Consider the following 21,184-nt stretch of genomic DNA (forward strand, 5'->3'; position numbering starts at 1 on the left):
TCACCATTAAAATACATTTCCCCTCCCTTTCCCTTAATTAATACTATCTCCCTTCATTCATCTCATCTTCGTCAATAAAAAGTTATGAAAAATGATCACTGCAGTATCTTGGTTGGTTTAAGATTTTGCTTTCAAAATATAGATTTGTTTAAAGAATCAGATTTTTTTCCAAAAGTTCAATATTCACCTTGGTATAAAAAGGCTTGTATGAAATATTACAAGATACCGTACTGGATTTGAGACATAAATAATCTGGCTACACAACAGGTGGGAAGTTGGTGGCGTAGTGGTATTGTCACTGGCCTGGTAATCCAGAGACTCAGGGTAATGCTCTGGGGACCAGGGTTTGAATCCCACCATGACAGATGGTGAAATTTGAATTCAATAAAAACCTGGAATTAAAAGTCTAACGATGACCATGAAACCATTGTTGATTGTTGTAAAAATGCATCTGGTTCACTAAAAATCTGCCATCCTTACCTGGTCTGGCCTACATGTGACTCCAGACCACAGCAATGTGGTTGACTCTTAAAATGCCTTCTGAACAAGGGCAATTAAGGATAGATGGGCAATAAATGCTGGCCTAGCCAGCGACACCCACATCCCATAAACGAATGAATAAAAAAACAAGGGGCATGCTGCCACAATAAGGAAGAAGAAACATGAACTTTACAGTTCAATGAAAAATGGAATTAATTCTTTAGACAAATAATCAAATTAAGTTGCAAATGTCAAATAATGAACACCATGGCCTCATCTCATCATTGCTTCCGAATCTCAGCAGTAAAGCTATAATTTTTGATACCAATATCTGGCCTGGTAGCTCACTGGGCAAATATGTGGGATTCTGAGCCATGTAAATTGGAAAGGACCTAGTCATCTGCTTTGAGTTAAGCAATCCTAGCTAGGGTGACAGTGGACCCAGACAGCCTGGTTAGAGTACAAGGGAGAAACAAAAGGAAGCACAGCATTGAGCTTAGCTGTAATTACCTCACCACCATTGCCCAAAAAAAACCTGGCCACTCAGGTAAGGCACCAGAGAGCTACGAGTGTCCATGGAACCATAAAAACCATAGTGAATTACTCCCTTCAGAAGAGGAGAAAGGGGAAAGATTTACAGCCAAGTGGGGAAAATAAAATGTAATTTACAAAACAAACTAAACATTTAAGGGTCATGAGGACTCGAAACGTCAACTCTTTTCTTCTCCGCCGATGCTGCCAGACCTGCTGAGTTTTTCCAGGTAATTCTGTTTTTGTAAACATTTATCAGCTGCTCTTAATTGGTACTTAAAGCTTTGGTAAAATACTTCTAATCTAATACAATAGTTTTATTAATCACTTTTAAAATAATTGCTTCTGTCCAGTGAAGATTTTATAATTTTGTGACAGATCGAAGTTGAAATCTGTAACGAATGCTTAAATTATTAATCATTCTTGCTAAAAGACTAGATCTGAATCAAAATGCTAGCTAACTAGATTGTCATCCAAAATAAACAGAATTGAAAAATACATTTCAACTGCTGGATGGTTCCCAGTCTGTCTGGGATTTTTAAAAGAATTTGAAAACATACAGTTGAATTTAGCTTTGGTGTGAATCTGCTGGTCATTACATGTCTAAACTAACTTAAGACCACGCCATTTTCTGACAAGAAAAACTGCATCAAATCTAACAAAATACTTTGATTCATTCATGTTCGCTTCTAATAATCAACCGTAATAGTGTGTATATTATACTAGGGAAGCGATAGGGGCAATTTAATCCACCGGATGAATTGGGTTCAAAAAATAAGTAATTAGAAAGCTGATCCCAGCCCAGCTCTGTGTCCAGCTTTAATGGCGGTGGGTAGGGAACTGAGCTGCTTTTCAGAAGCAGGCCCAAAATTTAAATATCTCAAATAAGGCCTCACATTTTATCACCTTTTTAAATTTATTGTTGGCTGGACAAGTTTCCTGGTCCTCATGAAATCTGGCAGCTGTAGGGAGGTGAAAACGGTTAGGTTGAACATTATCATTATCAGCACGAATTGTAGGCATGAAGGAACCAGAGCTTATCTACCGAAGCGGGGCCTCCAAACTCACCTGTAAACCACCCCACAACCTGACCCCGTCCTAATGTCCAAGTTTCTCCCAATCGCCAAGGGCCACAGGCCTACCTGCCTGACATTCGGCTAATCTCTCAATCTGTCTGGCTGTGGTTGAGAAACCAATACAAAAAATTAAAACTGGGTCCTGCCACTCAATTCAACAGCACCTTCAGGAAACCTGTGCCGGATTATATGGCTGTTGAATCTCAGTCCCTGATCCCTTCCTGTCTAATGTGCATCAAAACAGGTGATTCAAACATTAAAATGGAGATTGGGTAAATGTTGAAGCTCCAGAGTGGATACAAGAATATCATAATCATTTGCTTCTTAAACAAAGGAGCAACTTGCCTCATCAGATTTTCCAGAGACTGTTCCTTTACTTTGATGTCTGCATAGAAGGTATAAAAGGAAAGATTATTTAGTAAAAAAAATCTACACTTTAGATTCAATCTGCTCTCCAATAAATGGGAAAGCTTTAAGATATTCTGAATTTCAACAGCTGTCAAAAACATAGCAGGAGCCTAATGCATGTATTTGAGAATTTCCTTTTCATTGTTCACGTCAAAGGACTAAACACCAGATTGTAAGGAGACTCATTTACCTTTGAAAGAAAGAGAAACTCTGTGACCTCCTCTCACTTAAACATTCAAAGAGCAGGTGATGTCAGATATTAAAATACTTACAAACTGCAAAAAAAGAACTTCAGTTCAGCAGTAAATACAGCCATTATGCAAAATAGATCTTTATCTAATTGCTTAGCAAATTGTTAGTTAACAGAAAAAGCAACTAAAACCTGCAACTGTTTTATTAGTAGTGTATTTGAGCAATAACAGTGATAAAGGGAAAATACATTGGTTCTTTCAAATATAGCTACATATTAAAAAAATGGACTAAGAATTTCCCCTGTGGATGCAAATTGTGCTCAAAACTGGGCTAGATTTCAGAAATGTCTTCTTGCTCAAGTTTCCGCTCAAATTTATTTGCATATCGCTGAAAGTAAAATCTTCCAGGAACGAATGTATTTGTGCAATGTTTCAGGACATTACTTTTTTAAAAAATTTGTAATACTATATTGCTTGAAAATTTTAAGAATGCTAATCTGGTGCAGTTTTATTAAGGTAGCTGAAAATGGATTTATTACAAAAAATAACTTTTAATCACAATTCAGCCCACCAACTGTGAGTAACCAATTTTAAATAACTAAAAATAATATTTAAAAGTTACACAGAACTTTTTACCAGTTGCATTGTTGTACAGTTGTCAGTTTCTTAGAACATTTAAAAAACAATTTAAACTTAAAACATGCTTATCAGTATCCTTGATCCTGGAGAAAACAGCTCAAATTTCAGAGCCTCTTTGAAAGCTCTCAGTCCGAGTAATTAGTGGAAACTCACAATGATGATTAATTACATCTGCGGGCTTGGCCAGTTTCTAGTGTAATGCTTTTTCAACTTCCGCGATAAATCATGGAAATTAAACTTGTGCTGGATGTAACTTGCATTTGGAATTCCTTCATCTTTTGTGCTGGTTTGACCAATTTCAGGCAAGTTGTTTTGAAAAAAGCTAATTGATACTCCTGTCCATGACACTTTATTGCCTTTAGAACTCTTGAGTTTTGATGTGTAAAGTGAAGCAGGTACAAGCACCTAAATGATGTTACTTGTATGGATTAGAGATAATTAAAAGTGGGAATGCTAGCATAGTTAGCTATGTTTTGCTACAGCTGTACTGGGCCTTGGTAAGACCACACCCAGAGTACTGTGTACAGTTTTGGTCTCCTTATTTGAAAAAAAAGATATAATTGCTTTAGAAGCAGTTTAGAGAAGATTTGTCAACTCATTCCTGGGATGAAGGGCTTATCCTATGAAGAAAGATTAAACAGATTGGAAATTAGAAGAATGAGAGGTGATCTTGTTGAAACATATAATATCTTGAGGGGACTTGATAGGGTGGATTCCCAGGGCATGTCTCCTCTTGTGGGGGAAACTAAAGCTCAGGAACATAGTTTACGAATAAGAGGTCTACCTTTTAAGGCAGAGGTTAGGAGGATTTTTTTCTCTGAGGGTCATTGGTCTGTGGAATTCTCTTCCTCAGAAAGTAGTGGAGGCTGGGTCTTTGAACTTATTTGATGTTGAGTTAGACAAATTTTTGAGAGACAAGGAAGTCAAGAGTTACAATGGGCAGACAGGAAGGTGGAGCTGAGACCATGACCAGATCAGCCATGACCATATTGAATGATGGGGCCAACTCCTGCTCCTAAGTTCCTATGTTTGGACTAATGATGTAGGGACAAGTTCAAATTCTACCATGGCAGCTGGGGATATTAAATTCAGTTAATTAAATAAATCTGGAATAAAAAGCCAGTATCAGTAATGGTGACCTTGCAACTACTGGATTGACATAAAACCCCATCTGGTTCACTAATGCCCTTTAAGGGGAAGGCAATCTGCCATTCTGTGACTCCAAACCCACAGCAATTTTATTTATTAATAGTGTTTTTGAAACAGCAGCTGACTTTTAACTCAACTCCGAAATGGCAGGGCAAGCCACTCAATTGCATTAACCTGTTACAACAAAGCATAATAAGGATAAAATTGGACGGTACCCGGAATCGACTTAGGCATCAAATTTGTACATGGCAAAGGCACACCCAGCCCAGTCAGCCCTGCAAAGTCTTCCTCACTAAAACCCTGTGCCAAAATTGGGAAAGTTATCCCAACAGTCTGATTCTCAGAACGATACCTTTCGGTCAACTCACCAGGTGCCTCCATCATCATACCTGAGTATGTTTTGTCTTAACAGCAGGACAGATCCTCATGAGGTAGTGGCACAGTGGTATATAGGTGGGAGGGAGTGGCTCTGGGAGTCCTCAGCATTGACTGCAGACCCCATGAAGTCCCATGACATCAGGTCAATCATGTGTAAGGAAACATCCTGCTGATTACCAGCTACTATCTGTCCTCAGCTGAAGAATCTGTAGTCCTCCATGTTAAACACCACCTGAAAGAAGCAATGAGGGCAGCAAAGCTAGAGATTGGGGACTTCAACTTCTGTCACCATGAGTGGCTTGGTAGCACCACTATTGACCTGGCTGGCCAAATCTGAAGGTCATATCTGTCAGACTAGGTTTGCAACAGATGATGAGAGAAATGACATGAGGGTAAAAACAATTTAACCTTGTCCACATCAATCTAACTATCACAGGTGCATCTATCTATTGGTAAAAGTGACTTCAATAGCCATCACCAAGAATGGTTTGATAGCACAATTACTGGGCAGACTGGCCAAGTCCTCAATGCCATAGCTGCCAGATTAAGTTTGTGACAGGAAGTGAGGGAACCAACATGGGTGAAAACCTGCTTAATCTCTGCCTGACGGTATTGGTTAGGAGTGAAAGTCTTTGTGAAGATAAAGTTTTGTCTTTGAACCAAGAATACCCTCCATTATGTTGTGTGACACAGACACCATGATAAATGGGATAAATTTCAACCATATCTAATGATTCAAAGCTAGGCATCAATGAGGCTTTGCAGGCCAGCAGCAGCAGAATTTTATTCCACCACAATCTGTAAACTCTTGGCCTGGCATATTCCTTAATCTTCCATTACCATCAAGCCAGGGAACCAACTCTGGTTTAATGAAGAATGTAGGAGAGAATGCCAGGCATACATAAAAATTAAATACCAATCTGGTGAAGCTACAACACAGAAATGCTTGTATGTCAGGTAGCAGAAGTAGCATGCTATAGACAGAACTAAGTGATATCAAAACCAGTGGATAAGGTAAGATAAATCAGCTCTCCAGTCCTACCAAATCCAGTCTTAAATGGTGATGGACAACTAAGTAACTAATGAGAAGAGGAGCTTCATGGACACCTCCATTTTCAATGATGATGGAGACCAGCACCAGTGCAAAAGATGAGGCTTAAGTGTTTCTGATAGACAGAGCCATGCAAACCCACAATCAATGGATCAGATCAAAGCCCTGCAAGTCCTGCCACATTCAGTTGTGGATGGTGAACAATTAAACAACTAACCAGAGGAGGAGGCTCTACAAATATCCTCGTATTCAATAAGGAGGGAGCCCAGCACATCAGTGCAAAAGACAAGGTTGAAGCATTTGCAACAATCTTCAGCCAGAAATGCCGAGTGGATGATCCAGCTTGGCCTCTTCTGGAGGTCCCCAGCATCACAGATTCAGTCTTCAGCCAATTCAATTGACTCCACGTGATATCAAGAAATGCCTGAAGGCACTGAATACTTCAAAGCTATGGGCCCTGACAACATTCCGGCAGTAGTACTGAAGATTTGTGCTCTAGAACTAGCCGCAACCCTAAGCTTCTTCCAGTACAGCTACAACACTGACATCCACCCAACAACGTGGAAATTTCCCAGGTATGTCCTGACCACATAAAGCAGGAAAAATCCAATCTGGCCAACTACAGTAGAATTAGTCTATCCTCGATCATCAAGTAGCACTTACACAGCAATAACCTGTTCACTGATACTCCAGTTTGGGATCTGCCGGGGACAATCAGTTCCTGATCTCATTACAGCCTTGGTCCAAACAAACAAAAGAGCTGAACTGAAGAGGTGAGGTGAGAGTGACTGCCATTGACATCAAGACAGCATTTGACCGAGTGTGGCATCAAGGAGCCCCAGCAGAACTTAAGTCAATGAAAGGGGAAAAGGAGGAAACTCTCCACTGGTTGGAGACATACCAACCACAAAGGAAGATGGTTGTGGTTCTTGGAGTTTAGTCATTTCAATACCAGGACATTGCTCCAGGAGTTCTATAGGGTAGTGCCCTACACCCAAATATCTTCAGCTGCTTCATCAATGACCTTCCTTCCATCATAAAGTCAGAAGTGGGGATGTTTGCTGAAGATTGTACAATGTTCAGCACCCTTCATGACTCCTCAAAAACTGAAGCAGTACGTGTCCATATGCAGCAAGACCTGGACAACATTCAAGTTTGGGCTGACAAGTAGCGAGTAACTTTTGTGCCATGCATGTGCCAGGCAATGACCATCTCCAACAAGAGAGAATCTAATAATTTCCAGTTGATATTCAATGACATTACCATTGATGAATTCCCCCTAGAGAGGCTACGATAGTTGGTCAGAGGCTGGGAATTCTTTGGCAAGTAACTCACCTCCTGACTCCCCAAAGCATGGCCACCATCTCAAGGCATAAGTTAGGGGTATGATAGAATACTCTCCACTTGCCTGGATGAATGCAGCTGCAAAAACACTCAAGCTCAGCACCAACCAGGACAAAGCAGCCCGCTTGATTGGTAACATGCACACCCTCTACTACAGGTGCACAGTGGCAGCAGTGTGTACCATATACAAAATGCACTGCAGCAACTCATCCATGCTCCTTCTTCAGCACCTTCCAAACCTGCGACCTCTAACGTGTAGAAGCACAAGGGCAACAGATGTATGGGAACAACGCCAACTGCAAGTTCCCCTTCAAGCAACACACCATACTGACTTGGAATTATATTATCGGTCCTCCACTGTCACTGGGTGAAAATCCTGGAACTCCGTTCCTAACAGCACTGTGGGTAAACCTACACCACATTACTTACAGCGGTTCAAGAAGGTGGCTCAAGGGCAATTAGGGATGGGCAACAAACAGTGGCCTAGCCAGCAATGCCAAAACTACAAACAATAAAAAAGCTTCAGTCAGAAGTGCTGAGTGGGTGATCCATCTCATGCTCTTTTTGGGATCCCCTCCATCACAGAAGCCAGCCTTCAGCCAATCTGATAGACTCCATGCAATATCAAGAAATCTTGAGTGTACAGGATATAGAAGACCATGGGTTTGACTACGTCGCAATTGTAGAGCTTAAGACAGGTGGTCCATAACCAGCAATGCCTCTAGCCAAGTTGTTCCAGTACAGCTTCAACGTTGGCATCTACCCAATAAAGGGGAAAATTGCCCTAGTACATCCTGTCGACAAAAATCAGGACAAATCCGGCCAATTACCTCATCATCAGCCTACTCTTAACCACCAGGGAAAGGGTTATCAACAGCGCTAACCAATGGTACTTACTAGCTGATAATCTGGATGGAAAGCTGGAGGTGGTGGCATTCCAATGAGGCAGATCCTTTGTCCTTCTTAGGAATAGAGGTCACGGGATTGGGATATACTGTTGAAGAAGACTTGGTGAGTTGCTGGAATGTATATTGTAGATGGTACACACTGGGTGCAATCAGCTAACTCCACACAGACTAGAGATCAAACCCGGGACCTTCCTCTGTATACGAGTCGCATTCCAGACACTGTCTTTATGAGATTTCATACTTATGCTCAGTGCTGAAGTGAAAGTTGTATTACATTTAACCCAAGGCCCCTCTGGCATTTCTGCTCCCAGAGCATTTACTGAAGCACATTGTTGTGAGAATATATATTTTGGTGGATCGCCAACATACATAAAGCAAGCGAGACTGTCATCTTCAGCATTGTGGGAAAAATTGCCAATGTCACAAGTTTAAAGTTATGGTATTTTAACATACCAATATTAGAATCTTAAATAATTTATTTTCTTTTAAAAAATCCACAATTATTGAAATTAAGCCAACACTTAATCAGACACTGTCTTCATTAGGAAAGATTTTTTTGGTTGGGGGAGGGAAGTGTCTTGGATAATCTTTTTCTTGGCAACACCATGCTAGTGACATAATGAAAAAGCTGTTGATGCAATTTATTTCAATTTCATTATGCATTTGCAAACTGGCAATAAGAAGGTTGCCAATTAAAACAGAAAATGCTGGAAATACCCAGCAGGTCTGGCAGCATCTGTGCAGGCAGAAACAGGTTTTGGGTCGCTAACTCATTGTCAGAACCAAGGGTTACCGATCCAAAACGTTACCTCTCTCCACAGATGATGCCAGGCCTACTGAATATTTTCAGCATTTTCTGTCTTTATTTCAGATTTCCTGCACGCATAGTACTTTGCTCTTGAAGAAGTTTGTTAATACAATTTTCCTTTAGGACAATGGTCCTTTAATGGAAATTTGCACTGATGGACTGGCCTCTATGACTCATCTGCTTTATATTTCAGATACTATCTTGCAAAACAACCTATCCTGCCTAATATACAGATCAATAGTACTATTCAGCACAATTCTAAATTAGATGAGCAGAAATACATTGTGTGTTAAAGTAACTAACTGTCAAAACCATTTTACAACATTCTACATTATCTACAAAGTGCTTAAAACATCACTTCAGCAATCTTTGGAATTTCTGGAAAATTGGACTCTTTGGGTTTCCAATTATAGTTTTATTTTGTGGCTGTGCCATTCATGTACACACTGGCACAACAGTTATGTATTTTTTAAATTGAATACATACATGAGAAATCTTGCAGAATCTTCTATTTCTGGCAGCGAGCTTGGAGGCAGGAAAGGCATTTAATTAGGCAGTGTGGCGGTGCATCTGAACCCTGCCACCTTCTTGCCTCTGCCAGAATTAAGTTCTGGGCAGATTCGGGTGAAGGGAGACTTAGAAATTCAAAGAGAAAGGTCGAGGTATTGGAACAGCATGCAATGACAAGCAGCGTGGTGGTGGTGACATTCCAATGAGGCAGATCCTTTGTCCTTCTTAGGAACAGAGGTCACGGGATTGGGATATACTGTTGAAGAAGACTTGGTGAGTTGCTGGAATGCATATTGTAGATGGTACACACTGAAGCAATCAGCTAACTCCACACAGACTAGAGATCAAACCCGGGACCTTCCTCTGTATATGAGTCGCATTCCAGACACTGTCTTTATGAGATTTCATACTTATGCTCAGTGCTGAAGTGAAAGTTGTATTACATTTAACCTAAGGCCCCTCTGGCATTTCTGCTCCCAGAGCATTTACTGAAGCACATTGTTGTGAGAATATATATTTTGGTGGATTGCCAACATACATACCAATATTAGAATCTTAAATAATTTATTTTCTTTTAAAAAATGCACAATTATTGAAATTAAGCCAATAATTAATCAGACACTGTCTTCATTAGGAATTGCATGGAAAGATTTTTTTGTTTGGGGGAGGGAAGTGTCTTGGATAATCTTTTTCTTGGCAACACCATGCTAGTGACATGATGGGACAGAACAAAAAATGTACATCAGTGAATAAGATCATTGCAGTGAACAGAAATAAAAAAATAAATTAAAGGTTCTTTATCTGAACGCACGAAGCATCTGCAATAGGATAGATGAATTAGTGACACAAATTGAGGTAAATGATTTAGATCTAATCGCCAATGCTGAAACATGGTTACAAAGGGATCAAGGTTGGGAAATAAATATTCCAGGGTATGCAATATTTTGGAAAGACATTTAGAATGGCAAAGGGGGTGGGGTAGCCCTTATAGTAAAGGATGACATAAGGACATGAGTAAGAAAGGATCTGGCCTCTGAAGATCATGAAGTAGAGTCAGCATGGGTGGAAATTAGGAATAGCAAGAGTCAGAAAACACTGGTGGGAGTAGTTTATAGGGCCCTGAACAGTAGCTACACCACTGGGCAGAGCATTAAACCAGAAATTATTGGAGCCTGTAACAAAGAAAATGTGATAATTTGTGGAGGAATTTAACCTTCATATAGACTGGGACAATCAAATTGACAAGAATGCTCTAGAAGATGGGTTTGTAGAATGTTTTTGTGACAGCTTTTTGGAGCAATACATAGTGGAACCGACTAGAGAAAAAGCTATCTTAAATCTAGTATTCTGCAAAGAAGCAGGGTTAATTAGTGTCATAGTGAAAGGTCCACCGGGAAATAGTGACCATAATACCATTCAATTTCATGTTAAGTTTGAAAGTGACATATTCCAATCACAGACAAAATTCTTAAACTTAAGCAAAGCCAATTACATAGGTATAAGGTGAGAACTGGCTAAGGTTAATTGGGCAAATAGACTGAAAGGTATGGAGGTAAATGAACAGTGGGAAACATTTAAGAAACAATTCAAAACGTTCAACAAAAATATATTCACTGAAGAACAAAAACTTAGCAAGAAGGCTCCGTGGCTCACTCAGGAAATTAAGGTTAGTATTAGATTAAAAGAGAAGACTTAAAATGTTGCAAAAAACAGTAGCAAGTCTAAGGATTGGGAGTGATTTAGAAGCCAGCAAAGGACAACCAAAAAGTAAATAGAAAGGGAAAAAATCTGAGAGTAAACTAGCCAGAAATATAAAAACAGATCTGTCTATCCCAGCGGTAAATGTATTCAAAGCCGGAGTATGAGCCCTTATTTTGCCTATTAACCTTTTGTGCGATACCTTACTGAATGCCCTTTGGAAATCCAGGTATACTACATCCACAGGTTCCACTTTATCTACCCTACTATGTTACATCCTCAAAAAACTCTAATAAATTTGCCTAAAAAGATTTCCCTTTAGTAAAACAACATTGACTTGTTCTAATCATACTATGCTTTTTTAAGTGCATTGTTAGGACTTCCTTAATAATAGATTCCAGCATTTTCCCTAACTGATGTTAGGTTAACTGGCCTGTAGTTCACTGCTTTCTCTCTCCCTCCTTTCTTGAAAAAGGATAGACAGATCTTTGGTTTCCCCAGGAATTAAAGGATATAGGGGGCACATGGGAAAGTGGAATTGAAGCTCAAGATCAGCCATAATCATATTGAATGGTAGAGCAGGCTGGATGGGCTGTGTGGTCTACTCCTGCTGTTATTTTTTATGTTCTTATGGGAAGGTCCATGGTTGTCCTACCCATCCTGCCACCATTCAATGCCCGTAAGTGACCAAATAATGACCACTTAATGGCCTCATCCCACTGCTGCTGGTATTAACCCAGCTGCAGGTAGGCCAGTCATCATGTGGTGTGAATGGCAGCTACCCAACCATGCAACTAGCATGTCACCTCGGGGGTGGGGTGGGGTTTCCCTCGCTCAAAGGCACTCAAGTGTCCGATTGAGGAACTTGGCATCAGGAAGGAGGTTCCACTAAGAGTCATCCCCCCTGCCCTCGCTGCCAGCTCCTCATGCACCCCTTTCTCATAAAGTTGGTTCCTGGTTTTCATGAGCCTTTATGAGCACCCACACTCCCAAATTACTTACCTTAGCCCTGGGAAACTCTGCAGTCATGAATCTCTGGAGCCTGTCATTCCAGCAGCAGTCACTGCCTCCCCTGTGGTGCTGCTGAGCACAAGAGCTTCCGGCCTCTGATTGGCCGGCAGCTCTTGGTAGGCAAGACTTCCGCCCTCGGGATCTTGATTCCAGGGGAAGGCACACCAGTGGCCTCACCACTGCTTGATCGGCTTATGATCCAGCGGGCCTTCCTGAAAAGAGGTAGTCTGTCACCGGCTCTCCAGCCAGCTGGTGAGATCCCTGATGCCTCAACAAGATTCGGCCCCCAATATTTGGGAAACATAATGCAATTTGCATTTGGTCAGAAAAATACTGTCAAGTAAATATTACTATTTCACAATATACCCCACACATCTGTGTGCACATGCATGCAAAAGTGCAAAAAATTGAAACCATGTGGGGAAACCTAGTGACTGCCATAGTTTGAATTTGGCAAAAGTCAGCAATGGAAGAGCGAAATTTAAACTCAAAATGACAAAAATGAAAGATATTTTTCTCATTCCAATATCACATATCTGGCAATTTTCAGAGCTCTAGGAGAAGAGGGAAGTGAGGAAAAAAGGGTGGCAGGTCTCAGATTCATTTGGGAATAATGCACATTTCCAATGGGTCAGCACATGGACAGAGGGAGATTCTACATGCAGAGTTTTATTACAACATTTATGAATGTCATTCTGATGGTCCCCGCATCTTTTTCCTGTGTCTATGCCAATTGAAAATAATCTTCAATAACTGCGTATCCAGGGTTGTGGGATACTAAATGCCCCATGTAATAACAACCACAGCAACTTATATTGCACCTCTAAAGTAATAAAACGGCGTAAGAGGCATTGTAAAACAAAATATGATCAATTTAAAATGCCAGGAATAAAGTATGTTATGAGGTCACTTTCTGTCCAATGTTGATAGTTTTTTGTTTGCTTTTTAGTTCCTGGTTTTCATGAGCCTTTATGCTTTTTTACCCTGTCGTCACAATACCGTATTAATGAATTTCCTACTGGAATCTGCTTTGTGAGGCACTGGGAAGAAAACAAGGACCATTGAAGGGGGAATGGGAAGGTTAGGATGCACCCATCTTCAGTGCCCAAGCATCTGCATTTGTAGACAAAGGTGGGCATTTGCTTTGGCAAACAACTAGTGCATATGAAGGCTTCAACTCTCAAGTTATAGTAAGTTGAGAAATAAAATATTTCTGGTAAATCAACACTTGAAAATCCAAGAGCTTAGTTTGACTTGCCTAATAATTACGTTTATTCTTTTCCCTCTGGGATGTACAAGGGCATGCAGGCAGAGGGCAAAAGATAGAAATATTACCCACCAAGTAAGCATAATGTGTGAACTCCAGTCTGTCGATTCCTTTTGATCTTGTCATAGAAGCTTTCAGGCTTCCAAGTCTCTGTCCAGAACACAATGGATACGGTTTCTCCAAAATTATACAACTAGGAAAGAATATCAATAAATACTTGGATGAAATTGACAAGGATGCATTCTTGTGAATGGATAAACAATCACAACTCAGTCACACACCAGCTTCACATATACCGTAAAATTTAATATGTTATTTAGTTGATACTCCAACTTTTCGTTTTAGTTTTGCAGGTGAAGAGGGGGAAAATTTTGCTTTTAGAAAGCAATACAACAATTTCCTGCAATGCCATTCTCATTGATTCAAAAGCACAGGTTGGGACATGCTCCTCCAATTTCTGACCGAGATGTGGGACAACAATCAGGGTCTTAATCACTCTCAAGAAAGCCCCATCACTCCTGAAAATAGTAACAGAATCTTCCAGATAACAGTTTAAGATTACAATCAACATGATCAACCTCATCAGCTGCATACCACCGATTATATTCTCAGTAGCACAGGAGCAATAGTTGATCATTTATAACTACACTTATGTCCAATAATCTTCAGTCCTGTTCTAAACCAGGTACTTTTCCAGCTCTTTTTTCTTTAAAAGTTGCATTAACTGGCTGTGATAGAAGTCTATTCCACACAAAATTTTGCTAGTCTCATTGTAACTTCTAATTTTGCACTTAAGCATGGTACTCCTGTAATCTTCATTTAAATTAAACAAGATTCATGTAATTCATGTCACTCATTTGTTTTATGAATCCTGGTTTTTATGTGATAAAAATGGAGTTTAAAATCACTCCATAATCATGCCCCTCCCTATCTGTTCCAGTGTGAGAAGTGCACACCCCCACCCATCACACCCAATCCACTGACAGCTGTGCTTAAAGCTGGCTTGGCCCAATGCTCTAGAATTCCTGTCCTAAAGCCCTCTGCCTCTCCATATCCCTTTCCTCCTTTAAGACCTCCTCAAAAACCACTTCTTTGGCTCAGCTTTTGTTCACCCCTCCCAATATCTTTTATGACTCAGCATCTGTTTATTTCCTTACGCCTCTGTGGAGTGCTTTGAGATATTCTGCTACATTGAAGGTGCTATCTAAGTGCAAATAGTTGTTGCTACTTAGGATTTCCATATGATACATCAATCTCAACTGAGGAAATAGGTAAATGCTTCTCTATTATCCATGCAATTGTTCTGAATACAGGAATTTGGACGGTCCCTCTCATTTTCCCCTTCTCAGTGAAGGAATTCCCAATCCCTGCTCAGGGTCTTTCCATGCCCTTCAGCTCTTTAGAAATGTAGGTCATATCCCTGCTCATTTTCTCCTCCCCATCAACAATAAAAAGTTAGGCAACACAACCTAGTTTTCAGACCCAGAATCATTTGTCATTCTTTTACGAACTCGATTGAAGATATCAATGTCCTTTTGAAGGCAAGGCATGAAAACCACCCAGTATTTTAAACTAGCAGAGACCTGCAAAATATACGTGGTCAAATTAGTATCTTCGTTGCAACAGTACTTATTAAATACAGGGTTTCTAGTTATTCTTTCATCCAAGACATTAACAGAATAAGAACTTCTCACTGTAGAAAAAGTTACATAATTTCCATGTGTAAAAACAGGCCTAGGAATATAAATACAAATTTTGTTAAGAGTCTGGCCTTGGGACTTGTTTATAGTCATAAAATATGAAAGTCTAATTGGAATAGATTTCTCCTGAGTTGAAAAGGCAAGTTTACATCTGATGGGCTCAATATTACTTGAGGAATAAACACTCTGGCCCAGAGCTTCCTGTCAGGATCGGAACCCCTTTCTCATACCCTGATCAGACAAAAAAATACACACTTACCTTCCTCCAATTTTTCTAGCCAACCTTCCAATGGAGGATCTTGCAGAGCTTACGCAGTGCAGCAAACCTTGGAGGGAGCAGTCAGGAAAAGCCATGCAGAAGCCACACCCCTTTTATGGCACTAGCTGCCATATTCTGGTAAGAGTTTAAATGTCTCAAAGCTACGGAGGGAAGTTAAGTGGGTAAGGGGGTAGGGTGGGTAGGTTAAGTGAGTAAGGGGATAGGTTGAGTAAGCGGGTAAAGGGGTAGGGTGCGTGAGGTTAGTGGGTAAGCGGATAGGGTGGGTGAGGCGTTACAGTGAGTAAGCAAGTGGGTAAGGGGGTAGGGTGGCAGGTGGTTAGGATGGTGGCTGGGTGGGATGGGAGGTGGGTAGGGTGGCAGGTGGGTAGGATAACCTTGGCAGCTGAGTGAGCTGGGTAGGTGGGTCAGGGATTATCAAGCTGGGAGAGGGTCAGGTGGGGAGTTGGGCTGTGGGGACAGTCAGGTTGGGTCAGGGGATAGTCAGGTCGGGTTGGGAGAGAGATGGGGTATTGGGGGGGAGGCGAGGGTGGTCAGTGAGAGTGATTGGGTGGGGATGGTGGTTCAGTTGCATAGTGACCCAGGAGTCAGACTAGATTTTTTTCAGTCTAACATTTCCTGGGTAACTATGCGGGTAAGTAAGTTGGAACTGTCCGAAATCTCAGACTCTAGCTTAGAGTTGTAGACTTTTTCGAAGGGTCCTGGGGAACAGAGGAATTGCCTATTGAAAGTTCAAATCTCCCAGGTAATTCCCATGGAGTGTTTGCGTAGGGACTTCTCACAGGTCCCCTAGTGCATCTACTGGGGTACGCCTGGTCTCTGGAGACTGGAAGATCTGGGCCTTTATTTTCTTGAAATCTGCCTGTTAAATTTCAGCATCATCGAAGAAAACAACTTCCTAATAATCAATCTTCCATGACAATGTCCTTGTTTAGGGTTCAAGTTTCGTAGCAACATTATAAGTGCTCCTTCCTTGAGCCTAAGTTTGTGCAGTGGTCTGTCCTTTGGAGTTAGACTGTATAGAAACTCTGAAGGGTGTAGACCATTATCATCATCTTTGTCTACAGAATCAAGGCTGATGTATTCTTTGAATTCACCAGACAACTTTTCTAAAGCTCATTCATTCAAATCTAGTGAATCTTCATTCTTAGCACAAAGAATAGCTTTCAAATAATAAGTTGCATCAAATAAGTGTCCCTATAATTTTGTCAAATTTAACCACTTCATCATCTCATGAACTCCTCCGATGCCACCTTTCCTTTGCCATCACCTCCCTCCCATGCCATCCCCATCACATAACTTTCCATCCTTCTCATGCCATCTCTCTAATGTTATTCCCCAACTCACTCTTGCTATCCCTATTCCTCTCATCAATTCCAGCAATCCCATCCCAGGCATCCTGGAAACAATTTCTCCTGCCAGAGTAACTTGGGTGTTGTTATCTTCTGCTGTTTTTGTTCTCCACCAATGCTATCTCAATCCCACCATCCATTGGAATGGGCCAATGTACCCAGTCCTTTGCCTGTCCTACAAGACAGCATGCACCAGGCACTACCCACCAAATAAACCCACCAACAGATATGTCCCTTAAACTGACCAGTCTGGACAGACAAAAACTGGGTATTATTATTGCTATGACTTCACCAATGATCGAGATAAGGTGGTCACATTTAGAATATATACTCTGTCACAAGTGCAAGAATGCAGATATTGGACAAGAACAGGATAGAACCAGGCTGTAAAGCCCCCATGATCAAATAGCCCACAGACTCATTATGAAGGCATATACTTGCTGGAGTTGGAGGAGGCGGGGCAAGTGTCACCCCTCAGAACAGGATACCAGGTGTCAATGGTCAAGGCAGAGCTGAAAAGTCAAGGTTATATCTTTGAGCCCCTCCTATTTCTCAACTACATACTATCTCTTGGTGACATAATGCTAAAAACAAAACATCAAGTTCCACATGTTACAGTAGCAACACCCTTCTACCACCTATCTCAATCCCTTTACTGTCTCTGATATGTCAAGCCGCTTACCCAACGTGTAATACTGGATAAGCAGAAATTTCCTCATACTAAATATTGGGAAGACCAAAGTCATTGCCTTTGGCCTCTGCCATAAACTCTGCTTCCTAGTCATTCCTCTCCCTGGCTACTGTCTGAGGCTGAATTTGTCCACTTGCAGCCTTGGTGTCTTATTGGTCTGAAGTTGAGGTTCCAACCATGCACCTGCTCCATCAACAAAGCTGCGTTACTTCCATCTGTGGGACATTACCCATCTTCAACTTTACATCAGCTCATTTATTGCTGAAATCCTCAGCCATACCTTTAATACCTCCAGACTGGAGTATTCCACTGATCTCCTGGTCAACCCTCCATAAACTTGAGCTCATCCAAGTCTCTGCTGCCTGTAGCCTAACTTGCACCAAGTTCCATTCATCCATCACCCCTATGGTCATCAACCTACACTGGCTCAATGTCCGGCAATGCCTGATTTTAAAATTCTAACCCTGGTTTCAAATCCTTCCATGGCCTTGCCGCCCCCCCCCCCCCCCCCATCTCATCACTGTAACTTAGTCTAGCCCTACAACCCTCTAACATCTTTGCACTTCCCCAATTCTGGACCCTTGTGCATTTCCAATTTTAATTACTCCACCACTGGCCACTGTACCTTCAGCTGCCTAGGCCGTATGCTCTGGTGTTACTCCGCTAAATCTCTCTGCCTCTCACTCTTCTTTAAAACCAACCTTTTGTTATTGCAATATCTTGCCATATGGCTCAATGTCAAATTTTGTTTGATAACGGCTTCATGAAGGGAAAATCATGCCTGACAAATTCATTAGAATTCTTTGAGGAGGTAACAAGCAGGATAGATAAAGGGGAGCAAGTAGATGTAATATATTTGGATTTCCAAAAGGTACCACACATGAGGCTACTTAATAAATTAAGAGCCCACTGTGTTGGGGGTAGTATATTAGTATGGATAGAGGATTGGCTAACTAATAGAAGACAGAGAGTTGGACATTTTCAGGATGGTAACCTGTAACTAATGGAGTGCCACAGGGATCAGTGTTGGGGGCCACAATTATTTAAAATATATATTAATGACTTAGATGAGGGAAGTGAATGTACTATCGCCAAGTTTGTGGATGACACAAAAATAGGTGTGAAGGCAAGTGGTGAGGACGACACAGAGTCTACGGAGGGATACAGGCAGGTTAAGTGACTGGGCAAAAACTTCGCAGATGGAATATAATGTGCGAAAATATGAGGTTATGCATTTTGGCAGAAAGAATAGAGGAGCTGAATATTATTTAAATGGAAAAAGACTGCAGAAAGCGACATTTGGGAGTCCTCGTGCATGAATCCCAAAAAGCTAACATACAGGTTCAGCAGGTAATAGGGAAGGCAAATGGAATGTTGGCCTTTATTTCAAAGGGAATAGAGTTTAAAAATAGGGAAGTGTTGCTAAAATTATAAAGGCCACTAATTAGACCACACCTAGCATACTGTGAACAGTTTTGGTCCCCTTATCTAAGGGGAGATATATTGGCATTGGTGACAGTCCAAAGGAGGTTCACTAGGTTGATCCCAGGTATAGGGGGATTTTCTTATGAGGAGAGGTTGAGTAGGTTGGGCCTGTACTTATTGGATTTTAGAAGAATGAGAGGCGACCTTATTGAAACATAAAAGATTCTTAGGAGGCTTGACAGGGTAGATGCTGAGTGATTGTTTCCCCTTGTGGGAGAGCCTAGGACCAGAGGGTATAATCTAAGATTAAGGTGTCACCCATTTATGACAGAGATGAGGAGGAATTTCTTCCCTCAGAGGGTAGTGAATCTGTGGAATTCTTTACCTCAGGGGGCTGTAGAGGCTGAGTCATTAAATATATTCAAGGCTGAGACATACAGATTTTTAATCAGTAAGGGAATCAGGGGTTATGGCGAGAAAGTGGAGTTGAGGATTATCAGATCAGCCATGATTTCATTGAATGGCGGAGCAGACTTGATGGGCCAAATGGCCTACTTCTGCTCCTACGTCTTATGCTCCTGTGAAACACCTTGGGATGTTTAACTATGTTAAAGTGCTACATAAAAGCAAATTGTTGTTGTTGACAGATGCAAAGTACATCAAGTTCATCAGTGGCCTATAGTTGCAGAAATTACATACCACAAAGCTAATGTTTTTAGTGGTTTAAATCAAACATTACAGGGTGCAATTCAGCCCATTTGAAAGAGTTATTGAATTACTTTCACTCTCTGGCTCTTTTTCATGGGCTTTGCTATTTTTCCTTTGGATACATTTTACATCTCTAAAAATATTTTCCCCAATACAAAAGCAAAATACTGCAGTTGCTGGCAATCCGAAATAAACACAGAAAATGCTGGAAATATTCAGCAGGCTAGACAGCATCTGTGGAGGGAAATGGAATTAATATTCAAGGTTCTGATGATCCTTCAAGACCTGAAACATTATCGCTGTTTCTCTCCACAGCTGTTGTCTGACCTGCTGAGTATCTCCAGCAGTTCCTGTTTTTATTTCAGATTTCTGTTTTAAAATAATGGGGGGAAAAGGGTATGAAAACACTTAAACCCAAATTAAAATCAGATCAGTAATGTAAGCGCTTTATACAAAGTTCACAAAATTCTCAGAAACACTAACCCGGAACACAACTTTGGATTCAATAGACAAAATAAAGTTTTCAATTTAAAAATGACGTCCAATCCAAAGCATGAAATGTGCACAATTTTACCATCTGCTTTCTCTGGTGCAAATGTTTACAAAAAAGGAAAATAAAGGAGACAAATCTGGAACAACTTTATGAGCAGGGCACACCAAGATCTCCACTTGAAAAGGACACAGCTTTCCTACATTAACAACTCGATTTATTGCTCACACCATATCCAGATGTCCCAAATCTCAGGGCTATTTATTGATTTTTATTTTTAGTAACTATTACAATATGATCCAAATATTGTCAATGACTGCGTAATATGTTTAGCAAGGACTCAATGCCAAAAGATTAACCTCATGGTATATGTCATATCCACATAGAATAGCTGCAGCACACCAAGAAACCCTGCTGAATTTGTACCTCCACAAAAAACAAATTGCCATACTGGAAATAAAACAGATTAAGCAAAGCAAATTAATTACTAATTCTCTTAGGGAACACTCAGTCACTAACAAAAACTAACTTCAATTTTAGAACATGCGTCAACCACAGATTAGGATGAAAGCTGGTTACATTTTTGAAAATTAAAAACTATAACTAAAGAAAAGCAAAACTACCCAGTGAGAATTACAACTAAAACATTGTTTAATTTGTGGTTTGCTGAATGTTTTCCCCGTAGATCTTAAAGTACAATGAGAATTTAATCTATACCTTTAATTCTTACATTTTCACTCTCAATTTCAGCAGCAGTGGCTTCAGTAATTTTATTACACCAGCAAAGACACTCTTAAGTTATCATAAACATCCTATAAAAAAATATTTAGTATAATTTGGTACTAAGCTGTGCAGGTCGGAAGGTCCCACATTTGATTCTGAATCTTCGTGGAGGTGCCTAATCTCAGCTAATGCATTATGGGACTGGAGGAAATTAGCAATGGCTCTTTCTTTTAGTCAGCATCTACTGCAAAACATACCTGGATGGATATTAGGAGAAGACCAAATCCTGTTAGGCTGTAAAGCTCCCTACAATCTAGATTCACAAATGAAGAATGGTCAATCGGGTGAAACAGCCACAGGTGTCAGCAC

The 21,184-nt window shown here is 40.7% G+C and overlaps 1 protein-coding gene across 2 annotated transcripts in view; it reads right to left on the bottom strand.

The window, feature by feature from the left end:
* Positions 1-21,184, bottom strand: part of dph5 (diphthamide biosynthesis 5) — a 59,634-nt gene that overhangs the window by 11,616 nt on the left and 26,834 nt on the right. For both annotated transcript variants that reach the window (XM_041207521.1, XM_041207522.1), the window contains exons 4-5: positions 13,522-13,642; positions 2,433-2,472 (exon numbers count right to left, since the gene is read on the bottom strand). In XM_041207521.1, the coding sequence (XP_041063455.1) occupies positions 2,433-2,472; positions 13,522-13,642 (161 nt within the window). The remainder of the gene's footprint in view (positions 1-2,432; positions 2,473-13,521; positions 13,643-21,184) is intronic.

Source organism: Carcharodon carcharias, chromosome 16, assembly GCF_017639515.1.
Source record: "Carcharodon carcharias isolate sCarCar2 chromosome 16, sCarCar2.pri, whole genome shotgun sequence".
NCBI classification, from domain to species: Eukaryota; Metazoa; Chordata; class Chondrichthyes; order Lamniformes; family Lamnidae; genus Carcharodon; species Carcharodon carcharias.